Consider the following 27,005-nt stretch of genomic DNA (forward strand, 5'->3'; position numbering starts at 1 on the left):
GTATATGTTAAAATAAGGATAAAAAAAAGTTATGTTGCTGTACAATATAGTTCAAATGTAAGGCTATAATTAAGATATACCCCATAAGTTAGCATTAAAGTATGTACAGTATGTATTGAATATACTCATGACTTCAAGGTAATGTTGCATTTCACTTATCTAAAATGCATTTTACTCACATTGTGTCTAAACTGGAAATTAAATTATTCAATGACCCAAAACCTTATCTGGAGTGCTGGCTGTAACTATAAGCTTTCTCATCTCCACTGCTGCCTGAATGCCTTCTTTTTTCATTTGCAAACTTAGCGTATTTTTCTAGCAAAACTATCACGTAAATATTAAACTGAAACATTTTTGTTACTACTGCATGCTGTTGCCTAAACTTAGTCTATACTTCGTTTTTATAGTGAAACCCTACTAGATGTAATTCCAGCAACATTATCTTGTTCACCATTGCTGTAATATAACTTCATTGGTTTTGGTTTAATTTAATGTTTATTCAATTAGACTGTGTAACAATACTTGACAATAACCAGTGTTACTGTAGCAAACTTGTGGTATAGTAATGAGAACTTTAGTAGCAAGTGATTTTCAAACAAAATGTGCTAATTAAATCAATCCATTAATGCTCTGAAATTGAGTCGATGAGGTTGTTAATGAACGCATTTCTCGTTAAAAACCTTAATTGTCACAGGTCATGTACATCACTTCCTGTCTCAACAACTTCATAAGGGTAACTCGTTAATCAAAATGCATGTTAACGAGATCAAGAAAAATTAATGGAAGCATAATTTGCTGTTATGGAAACTACTAGGGCCAAATCTTCGATCGTCGTCAATCCCCTCGCTAAATTTGTGCCTTGCAAAAAAACAGTGCTTTAGCACAAAATGAGAGATATTCCAAAACGGCACAAAGCAGTTGCGAGACATTGGAATATAGTAGCTTTTTGAGCAATTCGCAAATCTGTTTGTGCCTCGCAAACCCGTCTGCGCATTCACTACCAATATAGCAACTGCACACAACAGCCGAGAATGTAGAAAGATGGACAGTCACCATTAGCAATGCGACAAGTTGCTATAATTGCTGTTGCCACAGTATGTACCGACATGACAGCAGACGAGACCATTCAAATACACAATTGGCTAGATAGCTAGGCGCTGAGTTTTCAAACTACTGTACTGATAACGGCACTGTTTTATTGAATACGGACAGTATTTTATAAGAAGGAAATACTATATAGGTTTCTTTAAAGGCCAGCTGATCCGACATAGCTGTATGTTTTTGAAGTAAAATAAAAAAAAGGCTTTGGATACTGTCTTTTGGTTTTTGAATGTTTTTTAATATATATAAATCGTGCCATGACAAAGTCTACTGTGGTAGCACACTCTCTGATTTATAAATATAACAAAGTCATTCACCTGCAAAGTAAACATCAATCAAGCAATTTTTATATACACAATACACAGAAATGCATTAAGTTATTCATTCTACTCACCCATTTGAACATCATGATTAAGCCCAGTGTGTAAGGTGTCGCAGGAATGGATTTTTTTCATTATGCCATTTTTTTTTAAGAATAATAATTAATTCTAAATATGTTCCTAAAATGTTAAATTTAGCCTACTATGATTTCTCAATAAATGAACAGTCTCAGTACAATTAGCAACAACGACATTCAGTAGACTGGACAGCCGCATAAAAACAGCCAGAAATTAGTTAACAGAACTGTTTGTCCCGCCTCAGCTAACTTATGATTGGACTGCTGCAGAGAAAATACAGGTCTTTGATTGGTTAATCATAACACCGGTCTAACTTTAGGAAAACATTAACTGCAGCTGCCCACCCCTCATCCGTAATGCGCAGCAACCTATGGAATAGCCAAATAAAGCAATGGGCCACAAGATGGGTGTATGACGTATTTATACAATTAATTTACAGATGTGTGGCAACACACAGCAAAGATAAACAGACAGAACCCCCCTCCCCTCTACATTCTTCTCTCAATCTTCATTTCCATACTTTGATGGTATATGTCGGATGCCGATATGCCTGTGGAGCAGTGAAGAACACATATAACTATAAGTAAACACACTACCGCTGTCCATCATATCAGTACAGTGATAAAACACATAACTGATCCGCCCATCCGGTGTGTATGGGGGGGGGGGGGGGGGGCAATGGGGTTCTGTACTATTGTACCCAACTCCAAAGTGGACTGTTACTCTGACACTATTTGAGCCAGCGGTGCGCAGTTGTTGGTACTAACACGTCACAATTATTGCGCAGATATTGGTATATTCAGACAAATTAGGGCTTTCACCCAATTTAAATTTCACTGCGCTATGTGCATATTGAATGTCCGCCTAGAATACATTTGCATCTCATGTTTCTATTTACCGATGCATTACCATATGTTAATAGGACAGTATTAAAGGATCAGAAGGAAGGCAGTGTGCTGGACAGAGGTGAGAGCATGTTTCCATACTCTGTTGGGCATGGGAATATGTTATACACGTCACTATGATATGAACATGTTATATATGTTACGGAAACAACAAAAAAAACAGGCTTACTGCTTGTCTGTTTTTGCCGCAAATTGTATCACCATCAACTTTAGGTAAACTGGACTCGCTATATCATGCACCATTGAAATACAATACAAACACAAGATTTAATAGTCATCATTGTCTATTGTACAATTTGGTAGGCTGGACTTCTTTGGCGTTACGCAGGCTGAAGCACTGGTATATCCTGGTATATAAGGCTATTCAATGTAAACTATATGAATATACTTATTTAAATGTATACCTTATAGCTTCCCATAGTAACCATAGCCTCAGATCTCATTCTTTTTTGCATTTTAAAATCCCAAATGTGCGTACTGAGGCTGGTAAAAGATTATTTGCTTATTATGCCCCATGGTCCCGGAATGAGTTCCAGTCCAAACTAAAGCTGCAGACCCAGATATCTTTATTGCAATTTAAGAGTAAACTGCATGATTTCGTGACTGAGAGTTGTAATTGTTTTAAACAGTTGACTACTTTTGTGTATTTTGATTATTGTTTTAAATGTGATTTGCCTGTGTCTTAATTGTATTTTATTGTGGATTGTTCTTGTTGTCCGATTGACTTGCTGCTACCTGCTTGGGTCTCACTCATAAAAGATATATATCCTGGTATTGACTGTTGATCTACTAAAAAACTTTATTTAAAAAAAAAAAAAAAAAGTAAGATATTGCATAGTCAGTACCCAGTTTGGGGTCACACAAGTACCAATATATTTGTGCACAGTTTTTGTAAAGGCTTTGTTGGGCACAAGCCATCGTCGTATGTAGATTATAAAAAGACGACTCATGTGTCTAGAAAAAAAACTGGTTTTCTGAATAAGGTGTTGTGGCAGAGCACAGCTCTGCCCTTTAGAAATTGGCAGGGATGGGGTTAAATTCCCCTACCTGCCTGGGTTCATTGTGTTCAGGTGGCTGGGGCTGATTAGATGATTAGTTTAATTAATGATCAATCAGTGCCCAGCCACCTGACATAAAAGGAGGCCTCTGCTTCTCATTTGAGGGGAGGGAGTTGAGGAAGCAGGTTGGTGTTTGTGCTTGTTTGTTAGTTTGAAAGTTTTGAATCCAGTGAAGGCATTGCCCAGCCTGGAAACCTTATTTTTTTTGTAAGTCTTGTTTTTGCTTTATTTGTGTCTAAAGATCTTTGTTTTGCTCTTGTGCACTTTATTTTTGTGTTTTTTTATAATAAAATTAGGATTTTTTGAACTGCAGTCTGTCTCTGGGCCTCTTTCCACTCGCCAGCCTGCCACAGGTGTGTAGAAGGGCTTGTATTCCAATAGTATCCAAATACTAAGTGGCTATTCGGTATCACGTTTTCAGAATACTGGTATCCAGAATATGGACAGATTCTTTCGAAATACCCTGTTTACATGGCATGGAACAGCTATTCAAATTTCCCACTATTCCGAATACAACTGGAATCCTGATAGGACAACTGGAACAGGTACCCGGATAGTCAATTGCACCTACCACACCCTGCATTATCTCCTCACTGTTTGCTCTGGTACTGAGGAATTTAATATGTTCCTCAGCACGTCGCAGCCCAGGTTTATCATGCAGCATGTGGCATAGATGAGTCGAGATGATACCTGGACACGATTTGCTCATTGCTGAGCTCCTCATATTTGTGCCGAGGCCGGTACACCCTTTCAACATATCTTCACCTATGTCAGGGTTGCTTTTGCTAGGTGTGTCTTGCATCAGTCACATCCACATGTCAACGGACACACTGCATGCTACCCATGTTTCCCATTGTTGCCTGTTCGGTGCGCAAACCTTTCGAATATCGGGCCCCTAGTGTGCAGGGAGACAGCTCTCCCACCTGCGAGCAGCAGCCAAATGGAAATAAAAAAATAATGGGAATATCTATTTTGTGTATAATTTCTAAACTTCATTTAAAATTGTGCATTTTGTCTGTGCATCTGGCGTGTGGGTAAAAATCAGATGGCACAGATTAAAAAAAAATTATAATAATTTAAATTAAACCCCGTTAGTCATTTACCCTCGTTCGGGGGGATATTTTGCCAAGGTTTACTATATACAACTCTTTTCTTGTGCATTCTGCAGTCTTTTTTGGTTAAAAGGCTCAAGCCATTTATTTGTGGTACAGCAATAATTAATAAAATAAAGTGAAGGCAACTGGGAGTCAAAAATGAAAATAAACTATTACAAATATTATTTGCTTTTCCCTAAACACTTTTCCCCTCTATCTGTCTATCTCTCTATCACTCCCTTCTCTCTCACTCTTGTCTTCCTCGAATCCCCCGTTTTTTTCCATGTACCCCATTATGTGCCCTCGCTCCCCCTGTCCTTTACTCAGACCCCCGCTCCCCAGGTTTTTCCTGCAATATCATTTCTGGGCTCTATGTTTAGATTTTTAACTACTGGCCCCTCGAGCCACTGAGCTAACGTTTTTAATGACCCGGATGCAATTTTATCTGGCCCAATATATTTATATATTTTTTGCAAGTAACCAAAGAGAGCCCACATCTCAAAAGAAAGCGGCTAAACGAAGCCTTTCAATATATGTTACTTCAGCCATTAAACATGTATATAGCAAGTGCTAAAAGAAGCACGGTAATCCAAACTTGGGTAACATTGAAATTAGAAAGGTAATTTAACGTTATGATGAATATAAAGACATACTAAATGTTAAGCACAACAACGCAGTGACTATAAGAAACGGCAAGATAATTGGTGTTGGAAAGGAATCATTTTTTAATTCCGGACTGTAGTTCAATGTAAAACATCTACTGTTGACTTTCTATGAATGGATGAAGTAACGTCAACATTTGCACTGACCATTAAAAGTACAACTAGGTATCCTTGTTTTGAATTATTTACAGGTTATTGAATAAACAATGTAACTCGACTTAGAGTCATCTGATGTCAGTACTTGATGGCTAGTTGTAATTAGTAATGTTAAACTATTGTAAAAATATTTACACTAAGATTTTATAAATATTATTTGTTAGAATTAAACCGATGTAGAATATTTAGGTTGCTATATGATAGGTGTTATTTTATTCTGAATACACTACAGCAAAAATTATTATTTGGTGGTTTGCGCAAAATTATGCTACTGTTGCTTTAATTGGAAGAGATACGCACTGTGACGTTGCTGCTCATTGAGTTCTGTATTTTAATTCAGTAAACAAAAGGAAAAACTTGTGCCTAAGAAAATAGGGTACAGAGTTATTAATCCTAATAATAAACACTATTAAAACAATATTCATAATACAAAATAATAACAATCCTAATTAGAGCATTGTCGCTTGTGCAGCCTCTCCCAAGTCAGCACCAATCTTGTGATACCAGCGAGTCCTGGAAAAATTGTGAATGGCATTTTTGACCTGAACACATCAGATCCCAAATCAAAAAGTTTCGATTGCGTATCTGGGTATACATCGGTACACCTTACAGTGAGACTGGACATGATGTAAACGAAATACTGAATTCACACAAATAAAACTGGTGTTTTATCTGCAACTTTTCAAGTCTGAGAAACTGACGTCAAACAAGGCAAAACGTTACTTTTTTTTCTCTGTCATAATGAAGCCTCCACTCTAAATGTTCGTCTTCGTTTTTTTCATAGTTACATTCTTTATGATTTATTGATTTCAGCGCTTTCCTTTTGGCTTATTGGTTGCTTAGTTGTAGAAAACCCAATTTGTAAAAGATTTGCCCCGGGAACAAGCACTTTGGTACGCAATCTCAGATCCTGACTGTAAAACAAATATGACACGCGGTGGGAAAATTAGGATTAGTTCTAGTTATGTTTTTAAAAAATGGTTTGTAAATACATTTTCAGCTACACACTGGCCCATGTTCCTGCATTCATGAAATGGAAGCCATGTGCACTATATATATATATATATATATATATATATATATATATATATATATATATATATATATATATATATATATATATATATATTATACTAGTTAAATGTAACCGGCCCAGTCGGGCCTGTGGTGCTTCATAACTACTGGCCAAACTGCGCTCTACCGGCCCGGGGCCACCAGCCCATGGTTAATGTCGAACCCTGCATAAGCCTGATATATGCTCCTTGCAAGGGAGCCGGCTCTTAAGTACAGCGGTATCTGCATTATGCTTGTCATGTCTGATGATATCTTTTGAAAGCAAGCCCAATATTGCACTTTTTAACTGTTAGCGAAATGTTTACAGAATACTTAATAACTGCTATTAGGACCATGCTGCATGATTTGTTTATTATTAACGTTATAATGAAACTATACCAAATCATGGTTTTATTTACAACAAAGGGAAAACACGTTTTTGCTGACCTTATAAGCATTTGTGCGACACATTACAGGTTACCTTCATTGTAAATAAAAAACATGATTTGGTCAATTTTTAATGATAACGCTATTAATAATAAATGATTACAGCAGCAGTTTTTAAGTATTCTGTAAATATTTAGTCTAATAGTTAAAAAGTGCAATGTGGTGCTGTCAGGTCTTGTTTTCAAAAAATATCGGCAAAGACATTATATACAAACCAACGGAATACCGTGTGTGTATGCGTGTGCGTGTCTGTTTAAGAGAGAGAGAGAATACATGCATGTCTCCAGTCATGTGGTTTTCACAATCATGCAGCATTAAGTCCTAGCTAAAATTGTAGATATTTCATTACTGTCAAAGCCTTATCTTTTCGCCTACTGATTCGCCTCATTGCCACTGTACTTATGCATCCATGCATCCCTTCCTGCCATATCATTGGACCTTGTATATAAAAGTCTAAAATATTTCCATAACTACAAATATTGAATTATCTAGGTAGTCTCTGTATCGTCGGCATCATAACCACAGTCTGTTAAATTTCTCTTTGAAGGTGAGCTATATTCTTTCGTTTATTAAAACCCTCCTTTTCCATGTGCAAATTAACTCCTGATAAATTATGACAATTAACACAGATTTGCTTTTAAATTCCCAAGCAAACAAAAGAAATAGTCGCAAGAAGCACTGCTCGTTAAGCTATTAACATTATTTCGGAAATCAACATCATTTTGTAAATCACATTAGGACGATTAATAATGAAATAGACACAACGACCGCTTGAAAATGCAAAATCAATGCTACATACCGATTTCTTGATTAACACTATCATTTAGGAACTTTTGAAAATCTTTACCACTATGTAGCTAGTCTTCCATTGTAGCATGATTTGCAGCATGTAACTACTGCTTGTGAAAAGATGTATTTCATTATAATTCTTGAAATTACAGTATCTAGTCACATAGGGTATGCTGCTGTAAATCGTGTTTAGCTGCCGTAAAGTCTGATGTTACAGACCATTAATAATGCAGCATATGCAAAGAATGATGCTAACCTGGCATTCTGCACCCGCTATCAAATTAGCACTATGCCACCATTAATCCATTAATTATATTGAAATGCATTCAAATGAAGAAAAAAGAATGGAAGGGCAGAAACTGGATACTAAGCAGGCGTAAACATTATAATGTGATGGAAGGATGTTCAAAATAAACGGTGCCGCAGCGTCTTTTGCCCTGCAGTACTGACCTGATGTCACCACTCAGCTACCCTGTCACACATGCATTGTGATTTTTTTCAAAAATAGGGTGTCATGAATAAATCTCTCATTTGTTCCAGTAAATTGGCTGTAGTTTAACATAAGACACATGATTTTCCAGAGGTTTATTCTGATTTGAAGCTATAAAACAGATATAATGATTTCAATTACATGAAAGTAGATGTTGAACTTCATGCTGATTTGAACGCCAAGATAAGCACCAACTAAGATGTAGCTTTGCAGTAAACTAATGTGCTCCAACTGCATCTCCATGATGCTAAGACCCACCTTATATCCTGTCAAAATGTGCCTTAATGTTGCAGGTAATGAACACAAAGGACATGAGGGATCCTCACCCACCCAGAGGTTTAGGTTCTGTGGTGATGGGAGAACATCATATGCTGATCTGATGAGGAAACTCATCCTGCTCTGTTCCATTGTCCATAGGTCTTGCCAGCCGATCTTACGTTGTTCCACACTCTCCTATCTCATCCATTCTCCCTGCTTGGCCTGGGAAACGGCCTTTACACACCTGATCCTCTCCTCCTGCTTTTGCACCTCATTGACTACCAGCTTCCTCTGTTGAGCTGGGGTTGCCTAGTGCCATGTAGGAGGAGCTGAACTGAGACCAAAACCTCCTTTTCCATGCAGAACTTGCCCCATAATATTTCTGATTCGAAGGGCAGCCTTAGCATCTTCCACAGCTTTCTTCCATCCATTTTCTTCCAGTTTTCAACACAGGTGCTGCCTCCCTTACGCATTTGTCACGTGAATCTACTAATGTCATTTCCAGTCGGACTTTGGCGCACTTAAACTCCTCGGTTAGAGCAGAGATTGGTAGCTGCAGTATTCCTTTACCATAAAGTCCCACTCTACTAAGGCAGCGTGGAACTCCCAACCATTTCCTGACGTATGAACTTATTAAAGCTTCCAGCTTCTCAACTGTTGTCAAGGAAACCTTGTGCATAGTCAGTGGCCACAGCAGTCTTGGCAGTAGACCAAACTGAAAGCACCAGAGTTTCAATTTGCCCGGTAAAGCACTGCTGTCTATGCTCTTCATCCCTTCCACTGTTTGTTGTCTAACTGTGTCCTTTAGATCCCTGTCATACCATCTCCCTAGACTTTTCACTGGCTTCTCGGACACCGTTGATATTGCCTCACCTTTTATCTACTACTTTACCTTTAATTATAGAGATGCTCCTTGATTTAGTGGGCTTGAATTGCATTCGTGCCCATTCAATGTTATTGGTTAATTTGCCCAGTAACCGATTAGTGCAGGCTACTGTTGTAGTCACTGTTGCCATGTCATCCATGAATGCTCGAATTGGTGTTTTATGCCACAAAAGATTTGTGTGAAAACTGTTTTTACATCAGCTAATGTGGTGGCGAATTTGATCATACTAAAACAAAGAAATATGGTTGCTGTTTTTAAGTTCCACATATTTGCTTTTTATACTTTGTTTTGAAAAGACCTTCATATTGTGAACAACCAAGTCAGCGCCTGGAAATGGTTTTAAAGGTGATTAAAAAAAATACTGCATAAAAATATTAAACTATTACAGTATTGTTTTTTTTTTTTTTTAATAAAGCATTAATGTTGCGCACAATTTCATTACTGAATTGCCCTAGGTTGTGAGTTTTGCTTTGCACCTCCTGTATAATGTGGACCACTTATATGCAAACATATCAAAAACACCAAGTATAGCTCACCTGATATTTAAAGCTCAATCAATATTTAAAAATGTGTGTAATATAGTCAAATTTAAAATTATAATGATAAAAGATGAGTACAATTTGTTGCTAAAACTTACAGTGGAATTTCTTTATTTCTACCTAAAAAAAAAAAAACTATTCTGTTAGCTGGTCTTAATATAAAGATGGAGATCTGAATAAGTTACAAATGAGACAAAAGAGAGTGGTCTTTATAGGAAGCTCATCACAGCCGTGGAGTAGCGTATCACTGATTCTCATCCAAAACAGATTTTGCTATGAATGATTAAACTAATTGTTGTAGCATAATATAAATAGTACAATACCAGTTTGGAAAGGTTCATGTCCCTCAATACTCTCATCACCACCGTCTTCTCTGGTTCATTGGGGTTTGATCTCTTCACAGCACCAAGAGTTCGCAGCACGGACAGAATGTTACGCAAACCAAAGTCATAGTGGACCTACAAAAAAAAAAAAAAAAAAAAAACAGGTGATGCCATTAGTCCTGTACAGGAATAAATAAATCCCTAGATGTGAAAACACGATTCAATTTTAAAAAGTATGGTATTAGTAATAATTTATTTTGTGAAACCTATCACAAGTCTATTATTTTTAATAAGAAATATAAATGCCTAGGCTTTGGCAAAATTATAATGAATTGTAGGTTATAAGCCAGTTTATTTTATTTATTTATTTGAAACACGTCTTTTAACAGGGGTTTCCATGAAATAATTGTAACAGTGCCTTTTGTTAAATACTATTTTACTGCTTGACAAGAAGGCCTATGGGTTACCATAACACTATTAAGCTCTCAAAAATCATAATTGCAGGTTGACAAAAGTTGTAATTACTAGGTATGCACCGAATCCAGGCTGAATAGTTAGGATTTGGTGAACCGAATCTGAATCCTATATCCGCCCAGGTGCACATCCATTTTAATACATCCCTCCAATGTGTCAGTTCTTCTTTAAATAAGACATGAATCCGGTATTGAACGTACCTTTTATATTTAATAACAAGAACACGATTGATGAACTTTGTCACAGCTCTCAACTCCCTAAATTAATGGTGGTGCAAACACTAAACACGTCACTCAGATGCTGAATGCAAACATACCCCCTGTATGCAACAGCACATCACATCACACTTAAGTTATGCAGTAAACCTGAAATATATTGTAACGACAAACTGTTGTAGACTTCTGTGCTTTGTTGTTCTGTCTGTCAAACGTGTTCCAGAGATAATACTGAGATAAAAAAAAAAAATAAAAATCAGTGCGCGCGTCCCTTGCAAGTAGCTGCCAGTTTGATTTTCATTCAAACGTTTCCTTCAATTTTCTTGACAGTTTTTTGTTGATTCGGTATTCGGCCAAATCTTTTGAGATGGATTCGGTATTTGGCCGAATCCCAAAAACTTGGATTTGGCCCATCCTTAGTAATTACAGGTTCTCATTCACTTGAATACATACATGTCAATGAAAAAGGGAAAAGGTTTTAAGAACCATGTCACTTTCACCTATCCTTGGCACAATAATATTTTCACAAGATGTAGAAGTCATCAGTATCTCACTAAACCTGCAGCCAGCGTGCTTGATTTTCAAAGAGCTGAACTCATCCAATCCCATAATTTTGCTTTTATTATCCCCATTATTGGCTTCCTTTTGTGCACTGCATTGTTTCTCTCTTTGAAAATTAATGCTGTAATGTTTTTCAATAAGCTGCAATACTGATTCAATCACAGTGATGTATTCAATAATTCAACATGTAACACAAACAAAGCAATCCTATTCTCAGATGCACCTGAAGGAAAAGCAAGCTTGTTCGGTCTGGAAAGTTAATAACAGTCTATGAATATATATATATACTATATATAGATATATATATATATATATTATATATATATATAATATATATATATAGTCCGTGGTTTAGTATATGGAAAACATATACCTTTTGTATTTGGATAGACTATACTACAATCTCTTTTATGTCATTTGACACAAATTTTGCTCAACATTTTTGTACAATTAGTGCTGGGATAAACACAGGATTTTCATGTTTGGATATTTGCTCATAATTAAAATATTTTTTTGGATTCTTGTTTGTTTTTAAAAAAGTAATAAAGGCCATTATATTGCTCAGAACGCAGGCATAGACAGCATAGCAGCAGGGGGCGCGGTCATGGCCCCAGTGTGTGTGCCTTTATTTTACAGCAATACCTTCCAATACGTAACCCGTTAAAATAGAAAAATATCCCAGGAGTAAAGAATAAGTTTTGATAAAGTAATAACATGAGGTTGACTTGTGCCTTTTTGTAGCTGAACAAGCAAATGAAAACTAAAATTTAACTTTAAACACTTCAAATAAAACAAACGTGGAAATGGTGTTGTAGAAGGGTAAAAAAGCTCATAATTTTGGTTCTCGTTTATTACATTCCACATAACAGAAAGTCCCAAATCTATATATATATATATATATATAAAATCACTACACAACATTTTCGTTTAAGTGAGGCATTTCAGAATGACCTTGCCTTTTTTCTATCCATGAGATTCTGGCTCACTCTAAAGCAGCATACGTATTTTTGTACATGGCTTTCCATAGAAATCACTATGCATGCAGCACATAATCTGGTTTGTTTACTTTTTGCTGTCTAAAACTTTTAAATACAGGCTCAAGAGCTGCTGTGTTGATTCTGTGTTTATTTATATATGTGTTTAGTTTGTAGTGTAAACACACTACATGTCTCCATTTTTTTTTTTTTACCTAGGTGTGAATTATTATTATTTTTTAAATAGTAAATACAACACAGATCAGAGGTAACCATGGAGGTCAGCAATAGGTTGCCATGAATAAAACTGGTTTAATGCTTGGAGGGTTACCTGTTTTGAAAGCTGTTCCTCGCAGAGCTTGTACAGAGTGTAGAACTTGCGACTGAGGAGCTGGTTGTCACGGAACCCAGCACTGGCCAGCTTGACTCTCATGATGATTGCTCTGTCAGGCACCATCATGGCCACTGTGCGGAACTGGATTTTGAGATTCTCTGGGAGCTCCTGACGCCCTGCATATCCTGGATTCTACAGATAAAAAACAGACAAAAAACAAAGCATGGTAATTAGTTGGTGGCAAAATATTAACTACGCATTTTTTTTTTTTTTTTTTTTAAATTTAGTCGTTGCCAATTATTTTTTTTTATTTTCTCCCAATTTGAAATGGACAATTATTATTTTGGCTCAGCTCACCACTACTACCCCTGCGCGGGAGCGATCAAGACAAACACACGCTGTTCTCTGAAGCGTGTGCATCCGCTGACAGCTTCTTTACACACTGTGGATTCACCACGGAGATACAGCGTAGGAGGACAACGCAGCTCCCGGGCAGCTAACAGGCAAGCCCGCAGGCGCCCGGCCAGACTACAGGGGTTGCTGGTGTGCGGTGAACTGAGGACACCCTGGCCGACCTTAACCTAAACGGATTGGCTAGGCGGTGTTCCCAGGGAGGCGGCACGGAGCTCAAAATTCGTCTGCGCTACAGCTCAAGGCTACTGCACAGCCATACAGATGGCCGCTGAGAGAAAGAGTGCTGTGTTTTGTGTTGTGCTGATGACTTGTATCAACCTGGGAGCTGAAGCTATGGAGCCAGCACTAACCCAGGGAGCATCTACCCCTGCAAACAGACACAACCCAGGAGAACGTCTGCTCCACAGGTTTACCTACTGCGAAACCCTTCAACTACAAGACGGTCCTTGTGAAGTTATTGCCAAGACGAGGCTGCCTGTAGATGCTGGAGTTGCCATGAGAAGGCCTGGACTCTGGGGGCCCAGAAGTAGGTTAGTTTAGGGGAGGTTGATCCCAAACAGTATAGAGAGGGTTTTCGTAGAGTAGTAGATTCTTGGAGCGGGACGTTTCTTTTAGTGAGGACAGAACTCCCCTTGTGTTGCAAACTTTTATTTTTAGCTTTGTTTTGTGTTCTTTATTAAATGTGACTCTAGGGCTACCATTGCTCGTACTCTAGTGTCAGCACTTGTGTTTATTAAGTCTGCGCGCCTGTGCGGCATGTCAATACCCAATGATCTGTGTCAACCCACAGCCCACACAGGTAATAAACTCCCTGTTACACCTGTTAAGAGTTTTTACTACAGAAAATGTTTCAAAGGGGAAAAACAAAAAAATTATTCACGCAGTTACGGCTTCAGCTCAGTCATTAGCAAGGTAAACAGCCTTTTCATTTGTTTATTAATTCAATTAACATGCTTTGTTAAAAGTGCTCATGAGTGGATGAATATAAAATAATGTGATACTTGTGACAGATGACTTTCAGACTACTTTCCACGGTGCAAAATATGTTGGAATAGATTCTATTAAACTGTGCTGGGCAGCCTGCCCACAAAAGCAAATGTAAAGTCTGTGTAGCTAAAGTGAACTGCATGTCTGGAAAACAAAAAAAGACCACAGCTAAATAAGACTTTAAAAAGGGGGGGAGGGCAGTGATAATTGCTCACATTGTAATAAGTTAAGGAAATGCTTTTAAACCCTGTTTATTTCTCTTTAAAAGTATTACCTTTAGTGTGCTTCTCTGAATTCACTGTATGTATTAGTATTTAAATGGGTGTCTATTATTTTTATCCAGAACTATGGATAAATAATTGAAACTCTGCCTCACCATTGTCAGGAAAATTCCAAAATCTCTGTCCATATCGACCACGTCTCCATCTGTGAAGATGAACTGGGTTTTTTTATTCTTCTTGCACTGCAGCACAATGTAGATCTGCTGAGCTGCTACTGACAACACAGGCAGTTCAATGCGGTTAAACTCATCAAAGCATCCCCATGCGCCAGCTTGAGCCAGCCCTGTGGAAAACAAATTGATATGTGATTTAATTTCTGGAGATGGATTGTATGTAACGAGGCTTTTCACTGGATTGGAAAAAACATTACAAAAAAGTTACACTACACTCTGTTGCAATACAGAGACTGAAAAATGTGACAAATTATGACATTATCACCTGTTTATTTTATTTTAATACAACTTTAAAAAGATATAGGGGTCTACTAAATTGATGTAAAAATCTGTGCCAGTTCAATACCACCATAAACTATCAATACAATACAATCATAGTCATTAACATGGTTGTTTTCATGGCAACAGAACCACTACTAATCAATGATGAAACTAAAGAGAAAAAAAAAAACATGTAACATCTCCCATCTACTACCTTTTTTAGAATTGTGAGAGCACATATTAGGTCGGAAACAAAACCTAATATAAATAATTCATGTTTTTAATGGGTATCACAGCCTCTGATAAGATAAGATGTTTATTACAATTTTGGAAGTGTAACTGGGGATAGTTATGGTACTCGAAATAGCACTACAGCAGTTCAGTGCAGGGTTAACCTATTCTCATTGCAGCTAATGTGTCTTAGTGTCCACTATTTCTTGTCTAAACCAGACTTAAAATATGCCTATGGACTAGGTATAGGGAATTCGCACAAATAAAGATGCTGCATCCGTTTTCTATGTGAATGAAGCATTAGTGGAGCACTGCAGCTTTACTGCAATGGACTACATTTCTATGTCAAAATGTGTATCTGTTACAGGGAGAAATCAAGCAGTTTTATGATTGCCAATCATATATAACCTTTTTATATTCAAATGTACCTTTTGCATATTCATTTACACACTACATTGAGAAGAAAATAATGTACTTTGGAGAGTAATGATCATATTTAATCACAAACCTGTCCATGTAACATAAGCCTAGTGTGCAATGGATGGGTTGGCAGTGCATTAAACTACATAATTATGTCCAACATTTATAATTCTTCACATCTACTGTCCTTATGAGGCTCTCCATCAAAGCAGACATCAGATATTTGCAATCAGTGTGCCAATTCTAAAAACTGACTGTTGTGCAAATGAATAATTCTGTCAGTCATACAGACATTCTATAAAAGTCTTATTATTTGGCCCAGAGCCTTTCCTGGACAACAACAATGTTTTATATGGTTTCATTAAGGCCTAAATACTCTATACATATAGTTTTATAGGTAAAATAATCAAAAAAAATTAAATAAAACTACTTAAGTGATAGTGTCCGTTGATGACGGTTCTACTTAAGTAAGAACCCAAAGTAGAGGGCTTTACCATCTGGTATGACCTGCCTGTTAACATTAAATTTACCATAATGAATAATGTATGTACGAATTTTGTAGAGGCTTGATGTGGAACAGTAATTAACCATAGTTTGAACGATAAAATTCAATGTCCTTTACCAGAGATTAGGGACCTTATATTGACCAGTCAGGTTCAACTAAATCTATGATCCATTTTCTAATGTGTGGTAGTTGACCATGAAGAGAGTTATGTGTCTGAGCCAAAGGCGAGGGTGCTAACGAAAGTCAAGATCAACTACTACATGGTAGAGCCTTCATCAAGAGGGAACTATCGCACTTAATATGTATTTTTCATGATGCAATTCAGGAAATAATTCATGGTTAATGTATGTTTAAAATGGTTAATTTATAAACAAGATGGTTTGGCTTGTTTTGTGCTGTATCAGCTAACTTGGAAAAATGTGGCTTTGTCTTGCAAAGATTCTGCTTCATCATACAAGCCAGGGCCCTTACTAATCAGAAACCAGAAATGGTATGCATCATATTCCACATGTAAAGTGTGTATACTGAGATACAGTATATTGCTTATGTTTGTAAAGCCTATAGCATTGATAAAGGTTTCCAGCCAGCTCCATTTTCTATCAGAATGCCTAAATTATTTTTATTTGCAAGGTTTGTTTGTGTCAAAATGTAAAAAAAAAATAATGTTTAACAGAAAATATGAATGTAGTTAAAACATGATGTATACTCTACTATTATTTATATACATCTGAGTTGTTTTATTAATGTGAATCTGTAATAAAACAAAATAAAATTAAATTTGTTAAAAATTACACCAAATAAAATTAAATTTGTGAAAAATAAAAAGAAAATGATAGAAAATGAATTCACAGGACAAGTATGAGCTTGCAGTATAGCATGGTTAGTTGCACTGACCTACATTTTGCTTTACAGACAGGCTACCCAATGTATTCACATTCATGTGCAAATAATATGAACAGAACTGGGCATTTACTGTTACATACAGCTAGTAGCCAGCATATGGCAGAAGGGCCCTTAGTATTAATTGCTATCTTCAACCACACCAGCATACTGGAAACTGGGTACAGGTACTTACAAAGAATAACTGCTATTAACATTTTTACAAATGTTCACAGTGCCATTTAAAAGATTCAGTCATCACAAAAATAAGGAACAGACCGTCTTGTTTATAAATTATCCATCTCAAATATAAATGAACCATCGTAGATATACTGTAAATGAACCAGTATACATTAACTTTCTTGTTTATTAATTAACCATCTTAAATATAAAATAATCATCTTAGATATAAATGAACCAATTTAATATTAATTATCCATTAATTATTTCCTGAATGGCATCTATAATTTTTCTCATTATCATCTTTAAAACTACTAATTTAAACTATAGATTTACTTGTAATGATTTGCAGCTGTCGAAAGTTGTCCAGAAAATTTTCATAAATGATCATATATATTGAGAGGAGAAAAAGCAGATAACTTCATTAAACAAATAACTTTTTACTTGTGATAGTTTCTTACACTTTATCTAGACAGTGCCAGACACTGAATGGTGCAATATTACTGAACTGTCCGTGTCTCGGTTTGTTACTGTTGGAAAATGCTGAGCTCTAATGGAGCTGAAAGGCTGTGGACTGGCTGACGTGGCAGTGGCGGATATAGGACTGGTCCTTTTGCAAAGTATAGATTGGCTGGTTTGGATGGATAACAAAATACATTTGGACTAATTGTGTCTTTGTTTAGTATGTTTCTCAAATGCAGCCACCAGCTGGATGTTATGCGGCCATAGCAGCTCTCAGTAGACCCCCAGCAACCAGCAGCTGCTCTCTTAATCAACCTTTACCTTAAAATCGGTGCTTTCATTCAGGGGAGTTCATGAATTGGTGGGATCAACGCTTTGTTTTAGTGAGATCCTATTTTCTGTTATTAGGAGAGCACCATGTTCCCTTTTCCATCTTTATTTTTTTAAGTTTATTAAAGTTAAATCTGACAGTTTTCACTTGAGTGTACAGCTAAAAGGAAAAGGCATAAGCAACCCTCAGTAATACTAGTATTTTATGAAAATGTATCTTTTGCTATTTTGTTTATTGTGAAGTAACGACAATGCCAGATGTACACACAATAAAAAAGTATAATTGTTACTACTGTGTGACAGGAAGAGTATGGCCTTCACAACCTATTATTCTGGAATATTAGAGTTTACGGCATTTCAAATCGATATACGTGTGTAAAGGCTGATGCGGCAAGCGGAACTGTGCAGCGATGCGTCAAAATGAATAGAATCTATATTTTGGTAAGTATCTTTCACACCACAGGCTACACGACAAGCGACGCAGGAGCGGCGCAAAATAAATAGGATTGAATCCTATTTTTTTAGGTTTGACGCGCATCAACTAAGGCATTCAGAGAAAATGTACGTGGTCCAGCAGGGGGAAGCAGTATCCAAAATGATGGAGAAAACAATAATACTTTGAAAAAATATTACCATTGAAAAAAATACCCAGAGCTTTATAACAAAGGGAATCACAATTATAAAGATACAGAGATGAAAGAGAATACATGGGAGTCCATTTCAAAGGTACTGGATAAGCCTGGTGTGTGTGTGTGATTTATTACCATATATGTTGAAATACCATCAGAGAAGACACTCATAATTTCTACATCATGCTGACAAATATATACCACTCTTGATCATAGTTTTGTCAATAGCAATTTTGAACAGTTGTATAGATCTGGCTGTTGTGTCTCTTCTGGTGTGCATGGTCATGTCACTGCGAAAGTATCTCGTCGGCAATTAAAAAATCGCATTGCGTCTGGTGTGTGGAAACCTTAAGTGTTAGATTTAGCAGACAACAGGAAATTGAAAGCAGTTTTTGGATTTATTGAACTTCAATATGTTAGTAATGTACTTTAGCTTAGGTATTGTATTAATTTATATACAGTACCAGTCAAAAGTTTGAGTACATCTGCTTGAAACCAGGTTTTTCATGATTATCTATGCTTTTAACTGTATAAACTTGACTATAAACACTTAATATTTCATTATATGATATGCATACTTATATAAGCTGATAATCATAAATTAACTACATTCAAAAATTTAAATGAAAATGTGCATCTTGTCAATTTCAATGAAATGGTCACCCAAAGCAAGGGGATTTCAGTCTGAAGCCAATTAAAAGTCTTAAATGTGTATAACACAGTGTTAGGACACTGGCCTAAGTATAAAAGTGTCTTTGTTAGATGTTCTCTGAGTTAACTAGCATGTTACCTAATTAACCTTTTGTCACCAATTATTGTTAACAGGTGAGGTTCCATGATTACTATAAATATAGGTAGCATAGGCACAAGTTTGTCATTCCTGAATGTAAGGGAGCAGAAAATGGCAAAATACACTCAGTTAAGCAAAGAAAAAAGACTGTAATTACTTTAAGAAATGAAAGTCAATCTTTAAGACAAATTGCAAGAACTTGCAAGTGTCTGTAACTGCTGTGGCCATAACCATCAATTGATTTGAAGAAACCGGCACTCATGAGGACCGAACAAGGTCAGGCAGGCCAAGGGTGACCTCAGAATCAGAGAACAAGTTCATTTGAGTCTGCGAAACCAGCGATTAACTGCCCCTGAAACACAAGCTCAGCTAAATGCTACTAGAAGTACAGATGTTTCAACATCAACTGTTCAGAGGAGATTGAATGAAGCTGGCCTAACTGGAAGAATTGCTGCAAAGAAATCATTGTTAAGAGTGCAGAATAAGAGGAAGAGACTTGCCTGGGCCAAAAAACACAGAAACTGGATGTTTGAGGAGTGGAAGTCAGTCTTATGGACCGACGAGTCATGAGTTCTGCATGTGTGGTTCCCACTGTCAAGCATGGAGGAGGCAGTGTCATGGCCTGGGGTTGCTTTGCTGGTGACAGAGTTGGTGATCTTTACTAAGTCCATGGCAAGCTCAACCAGCATGGCTATCATAGCATACTTCAGAGGCATTCCATTCTATGAGGATTACGGCTAGTTGGGCAGTCCTTCATTCTTCAGCAAGATAATGACCCGAAACACACCTCATAGTTGTGCAAGAACTATCTCGAAGAAGGAAAGTGCAGGACAACTCAATCTAATGACCTGGCCTGCCCAGTCTCCAGACTTCAATCCCATAGAACTTGTATGGGACGAACTGGACAGAAGAGTCAAAGCAAAGCTACCCAAAGTGCCCTACATCTCTGGGAATTGCCGCAGAAGAGCTGGGAAGACATATCGGGTGATTTCCTGCTGAAACTTGTTAATAGAATGTGTTTGTGAGGCTGTTATTAAAGCAAAGGGTGGCTATTCTGAGGAATCCAAGATTTAGAGACAATTTTCTATTTTCCTGAACATTGCTTTGGTACTCCTTATGTTTTGTTTTGTAATTGTAACATGTGTTTTCATTTTCAAGTATTTACAGAAACGTATACAACATAAAACATTGTCAATTATGAAAAAAACCTAGTTTACAGCAAGTGTACTCAAACTTTTGATTGGTAATGTACATATATGATTGATTAACCTATTAAGTTTGACCTGTTGTCAGAGCAATAATAATAATAATTTAAAAAATCTGACAAAACACCTGAATTTAGTCTCCAGTTTATTATTAGAAAGTCCTGTTAATTAAGATTGAGTACAGAGTTGAGAGGGGTTGCTGTATTTTTTAAATGAGAAACACCTTGGCTTTATTATGGAAATACATGAAAAATTTTAGCAGCGCATATGTCTATATTTTCTTTATTTTTCATATGATATAGTAATTGTTGGTGTCCACACTGAGGCCAACAAAAAAATTGTTTGAGAACCACTGGGTTCAGTGTTTGCTGATGTGCTTACGAGTGGGACTTTATGGTAAAGGAATACTGCAGCTACCAATCTCTGCTCTAACCGAGGAGTTTAAGTGTGCCAAAGTCCGACTGGAAATGACATTATTAGATTCACGTGACAAATACGTAAGGGAGGCAGCACCTGTGTTGAAAACTGGAAGAAAATGGCTAAGGCTGCCCTTCGAATCAGAGATATCTGATATCCAGCATGGAAAAGGAGGTTTTGGACTCAGTTCAGCTCCTCCTACATGGCACAAGGCAACCCCGGCTCAACGGAGGAAGCTGGTAGTCAATGAGGTGCAAAAGCAGGAGGAGAGGATCAGGTGTGTAAAAGCCATTTCCCAAGCTAAGCAGGGAGAATGGATGAGATGGGAAAGTGTGGAACAATGCAAAATCAGCTGGCAAGACCTATGGACAATGGAACAGAGCAGGATGAGTTTCCTCATCAGATCAGCATATGATGTTCTCCCATCACCATAGAACCTAAACCTCTGGGTGGGTGAGGATCCCTCATGTCCTTTGTGTTCATTACCTGCAACATTAAGGCACATTTTGACAGGATGTAAGGTGGGTCTTAGCCAAGGACGGTTTACTTGGCGCCATGACCAGGTGCATCGATGTTTGGCCTTAGCATTGGAAGACAAGCGTAACCTGACCAATAAGTTGCCACCAGTTACCTCAAAGAATTACACTCAAAAGACAATATTCCTTTGTCCAGAAGAGCAACCACCAAGAAAAGGTGTTAAAATCAAGCCTCCCTCAAGACCAATGGAAGCCGCATAAAGACTGCAAGATGCTGGCAGATGTTGGTCAACGGCTTATTTTTCCACCTGAGATTGCCACCACCAACCTTCGACCAGACATTGTCTTGTGGTCTTGATCAGCATGCCTTGTTCTTCTGGTAGAGTTAACAGTATCAAGGGAAGATGCTGTGGATGAGGCGTATGAGAGGAAGAAACTTTGGTATGCTCAACTAGCTGCTGAAGCGGTACAGTGAGTCCGAGTTTACCCAGTGGAGGTGGGTTGTCGAGGATTTGTGGCACACTCTACAACCCGGTTTCTCAGAGACGTCTGGTTCAGTGGCCAAGAGTTGCGTAGCACAGTGAAGAACTTATCTGAACCAGCAGAAAGGAGCAGCAACTGGCTGTGATGGAGACGAAAAGATTCTGGATGGGGATCTCAAGCACAATAGAAAGAAAGCAATGCTGATGTACAGGTAAGTAAGCTGGGCTGAGCTGAGTGGGGGATGGAGGGGGGTGACGCTAGGACGCCAGAATCACTGTTGAGCCCTCTTGAGGTGTGTAACAAAGTGCCCGCCCCTGTGTATATTATCTGTTATGTGTTGCGTGTGGTGTGTTTAAATGTTGGTGTATAGACATTGGTACACGGGATATAAACGGGTCTGTGTAACACGAGTGTTTAAAAATGTATATGTGTATTTAGGCACGAGGATTGCACAGCACTTCACGTGCAAGTAAAATGTAGTAATATGTGAGCACGGGGAATTGCACTTTATTAATTCACGTGCTGGGATTCAAGTGAATAATTAATTGGTAATTGAATCCCAGCACAATAGTATATATAGATGCACGTTGTCACATACTGGGGGTTGGGTGTTCGGTGAGCGGAGAACGGGATTGGAGACGGAGGAAATAAGCAGCAGTAGTAGTAATGATAAGAGGAGAAAGTATCCGCTCATCGTGTTTGTCAGTGTCTGTGCGTGCACCGTTTTGTTAAGTTTAGTCTGTTTTCGTTTGTCTATTTATTTTGGCATAGTGCCGTGTCCTGTGTTTTTCGTGTTTGTGTAAACCTTTTATTTGGTATTAAACCGGCGCCAACAGGCGTCTTCATCATTTCATTTCATCCGTCCTGTGTTTTGTGTATTGCATTACCCTTCCTGGTTCTGACGCCGCCCACTTCGGCCGTCTCTGTGACACGTGGTGTCCTGCGTGGGATTTAACAGCGCCTCCAAGCGTCAGACCAGGAGAGGTTTTTTTTTTTGTGTGGGAGGAAAAAAAAAAAAAAAAAGGGGGCGTCTTTGGATTAAAAAAAAAAAAAGAAAGAAATGGGGAGAAGCAGGAAAGAGGATAAAGAGGTGAGGGACAGGGAGGAGGAGTGCCGCCTAAGGGCCAGACATCCCCGGCGATGTAACCAGTCCTTGCCGGGGTGCCTCCTCTGCAACCAGGACCATCTCTTTGCCAATTGTCCCTTCCGCTGCCCCTACCAGGAGGGAGAGGAGGAACTGCCACGGAAGAGGAAGGCAGAGGTCCCACCGCTGTCTCCACAGCCGCACCAGTCTCCTGCAAGGGAGGAAGAGCCGCACCAGTCCCCTGCAAGTGAGGGAGAGCCGCACCAGTCCCCTGTATCAAGGGGAGACTACACACCGCTCCCACCTCCACCACCAGGAGACTACACGCCGCTCCTACCTCCACCGGCAGGGGGAGAGCAGCAGGAGCTGCCTCTGCCTCCGCCACCTCCACCGGCAGGGGGAGAGCAGCAGGAGCTGCCTCTGCCTCCGCCACCTCCACCGGCAGGGGGAGAGCAGCAGGAGCTGCCTCTGCCTCCGCCACCTCCACCGGCAGGGGGAGAGCAGCAGGAGCTGCCTCTGCCTCCACCACCTCCACCGGCAGGGGGAGAGCAGCAGGAGCTGCCTCTGCCTCCGCCACCAGCAGAGGGTGAATGCCTGCTGGTATCACTTCCCCCACCAGCAGAGGGTGAATGCCTGCTGGTATCACTTCCCCCACCAGCAGAGGGTGAATGCCTGCTGGGTCCCTGTCCACCAGCAGAGGGTGAATGCCTGCTGGGTCCCTGTCCACCAGCAGAGGGTGAATGCCTGCTGGGTCCCTGTCCACCAGCAGAGGGTGAATGCCTGCTGGTATCACTTCCCCCACCAGCAGAGGGTGAATGCCTGCTGGTATCACTTCCCCCACCAGCAGAGGGTGAATGCCTGCTGGTATCACTTGAATGCCTGCTGGTATCGCTTCCCCCACCATCACGAGGAGAGGAGCTGGAGCTTCCTCTGCCTCCACCTCCATCAGGGGGAGAGGAGCAGGAGCTGCCTCTCCCTGCACCACAAGGGCCAGGACTAGATGCTGGCGGTCCTCAGCAGCCCTTGCATAGGCTGCTGAGGGAAGCACGGGGAAGAACCTCCCGGCTGCAGTGGCCGAGAAGAGGGCCAACACCCGCACCCCAGCTTGTCCTGACTGCCAGCCTCGCTTCGCCCAAGGATGCCAGCCTCGCTTCGCCCAAGGATGCCAGCCTCGCTTCGCCCAAGGATGCCAGCCTCGCTTCGCCCAAGGATGCCAGCCTCGCTTCGCCCAAGGATGCCAGCCTCGCATCGCCTGGGGTTGCCCGCCGCTCTGCATCGCCTGGGGTTGCCCGCCGCTCTGCATCGCCTGGGGTTGCCCGCCGCTCTGCATCGCCTGGGGTTGCCCGCCGCTCTGCATCGCCTGGGGTTGCCCGCCGCTCCGCATCACAGCCGGAAGTACTGTGGCCGGAACCCCACGAAGGGGAGCTGCCGGCCACGAAGAAGGGGGAGGAGGTCTGGAGACCGCCAACCCCAGCAGCAGTTTCGCTGCCGGAGGAGGGGGAGGAGGTCTGGAGACCGCCAACCCCAGCAGCAGTTTCGCTGCCGGAGGAGGGGGAGGAGGTCTGGAGACCGCCAACCCCAGCAGCAGTTTCGCTGCCGGAGGAGGGGGAGGAGGTCTGGAGACCGCCAACCCCAGCAGCAGTTTCTCCGCCGGAGATCGTGGGGGAGGTCCGGAGACCTGCTCCCTCTGCAGTTTCTTCCCTGCAGGAAGAACGGTGGTTGAAGCCCCACCAAGGGGAGCTGCCGGCGCCGAAGGAGGGGGAAGGTCAGGAGACCACACCCCAAGCAGCCTTTCCGCTGCTAGGACTACCCTGGCAGGAGAATGCTACCCTGCTGACAGCATTACGACCTGTGGGCCCCTGGAAGCCTCTGGTCCTGGCCAAGGACTTTGGGCGGGACTTTTGGGCTTTTAAGGGGGGAGGTGGCCATTGAGGCCATGTGTGCTTTGCACAGGAGGGGGTATATGTAACAAAGTGCCCGCCCCTGTGTATATTATCTGTTATGTGTTGCGTGTGGTGTGTTTAAATGTTGGTGTATAGACATTGGTACACGGGATATAAACGGGTGTGTGTAACACGAGTGTTTAAAATGTATATTTGTATTTAGGCACGAGGATTGCACAGCACTTCACGTGCAAGTAAAATGTAGTAATATGTGAGCACGGGGAATTGCACTTTATTAATTCACGTGCTGGGATTCAAGTGAATAATTAATTGGTAATTGAATCCCAGCACAATAATATATATAGATGCACGTTGTCACATACTGGGGGTTGGGTGTTCGGTGAGCGGAGAACGGGATTGGAGACGGAGGAAATAAGCAGCAGTAGTAGTAATGATAAGAGGAGAAAGTATCCGCTCATCGTGTTTGTCAGTGTCTGTGCGTGCACCGTTTTGTTAAGTTTAGTCTGTTTTTGTTTGTCTATTTATTTTGGCGTAGTGCCGTGTCCTGTGTTTTTCGTGTTTGTGTAAACCTTTTATTTGGTATTAAACCGGCGCCAACAGGCGTCTTCATCATTTCATTTCATCCGTCCTGTGTTTTGTGTATTGCATTACCCTTCCTGGTTCTGACGCCGCCCACTTCGGCCGTCTCTGTGACAAGGTGTCATGGGCTTGTCAATGAAACACTGAGGATGGAAGGTGCCCACTTGAAGACCCCAGAGGTGTAACCTCAATCCAGACAGTTGTCATGCTGATGCACTGGGGAGACCACACTGGGTTGATCCCCGGAGCCAGCATCGCAGCCGTTGTGTGTACTGATCCCTGGAGCCAGTACTACACTTCAGCAATCAACACCAGACAGAAGGATATCTACATCATCAGATGGAAAACAACGGAAATGGATGGAGATGCAGATGGATCACACTAGTTTACTGCAAAGCTACGTCTTAGTTGGTGCTTATCTTGGTGAGAGCTTTACAGATCCCTGCAAAGTTCAGGGAGTAAATAATTTTTGCAAGTTGTTTCTTGCTAGTGTTATACAGGTCATTTTTTTTTTAAATTCCTCTAATTAGCTTTTGCTTCAAAATAGGGTCATTTATCTGGGACAGGGATACAGTATATACCCCAATAATGTTTTATAATGGGGGCCTGCTAGAGTTCTAGCTGTTATTTCTTAGTATTTTCTCATATAGTGTACTGTACAACCATACTGTTTTAAATATTAGATTAGAAAGCCCTAGATTAATTCCTAGCCTGGCTTCACTCTCCTATAAAACCACATAAAATGAGAACTCTGGGGCAGACTGTACATGGTCTACACTTAGATGGCAAATCGACAAAGAATCACAGTTGCTATAGGAAATGGTGCTTGTCGTTTAATGAGGGGCCCTGTTCTGCGTTTATCATGTAAAAATGCCTTCTAGTCTGAGAGCTATTTCCCAAAAGGGCCTTAGTTTTCAGTCTAGTTCTCCATATGGTATTCATTTATACAACATACATTTTCTATTAGAGGAATCTCTGAGAAACATGATAAACAATTATGTGGATGTAGACCTTTTCTATGGTGTAAAAACCTGATTTGTTGGTATGTGTGGTCATCAGAGGTCAAAGGGTCATCATTTGAAACATTTCAGTAAAATGTAGCACTTAGTTGCCGTACGATATTTCTATTTTTGTTGTCTTCAAACGACTAACTAAATGGGAAAAACAAAGTTCATATGCCTTATGGTTTAGGTGCTAGAAAAATTCAAAAGTCATTATCCTGTTGCATTTTGTAATTCAATTACCGATATCATACAAGGCAAACTGATCTGTAAAAGAAGCCCCTGAAACTGCTGGTAATGGTAATGCTGTTTTAACTAAACACCAGTATGTGTTATAAAATTATATTACCTAAGCACCTAGCGATACGGAAGGTGGACATATATATATATATATATATATATATATATATATATATATATATATATATATATAATATATATTATATATATACCCTTTCACAGTCTATAATGCAGAAGTTTTATTGAACAGAAGCCAGAAGCAATTTGCAGAGATGAGTAATGAAATTGAATGGTTTTGGATGACAATGTTTTTTGGTATTACTATTTTTATTTGCAAAGGATGCACTCCATGTACCT

The 27,005-nt window shown here is 39.7% G+C and overlaps 1 protein-coding gene across 1 annotated transcript in view; it reads right to left on the reverse strand.

The window, feature by feature from the left end:
- The window catches only part of dnah5l (dynein, axonemal, heavy chain 5 like), a 300,816-nt gene that overhangs the window by 178,446 nt on the left and 95,365 nt on the right, over positions 1–27,005 (reverse strand). The window contains exons 43-45 of the mRNA XM_041248036.1: positions 14,495–14,682; positions 12,715–12,909; positions 10,160–10,294 (exon numbers count right to left, since the gene is read on the reverse strand). Coding sequence (XP_041103970.1) covers positions 10,160–10,294; positions 12,715–12,909; positions 14,495–14,682 — 518 coding nt within the window. The remainder of the gene's footprint in view (positions 1–10,159; positions 10,295–12,714; positions 12,910–14,494; positions 14,683–27,005) is intronic.

The sequence above is a fragment of the Polyodon spathula genome, chromosome 4, assembly GCF_017654505.1.
Source record: "Polyodon spathula isolate WHYD16114869_AA chromosome 4, ASM1765450v1, whole genome shotgun sequence".
NCBI classification, from domain to species: Eukaryota; Metazoa; Chordata; class Actinopteri; order Acipenseriformes; family Polyodontidae; genus Polyodon; species Polyodon spathula.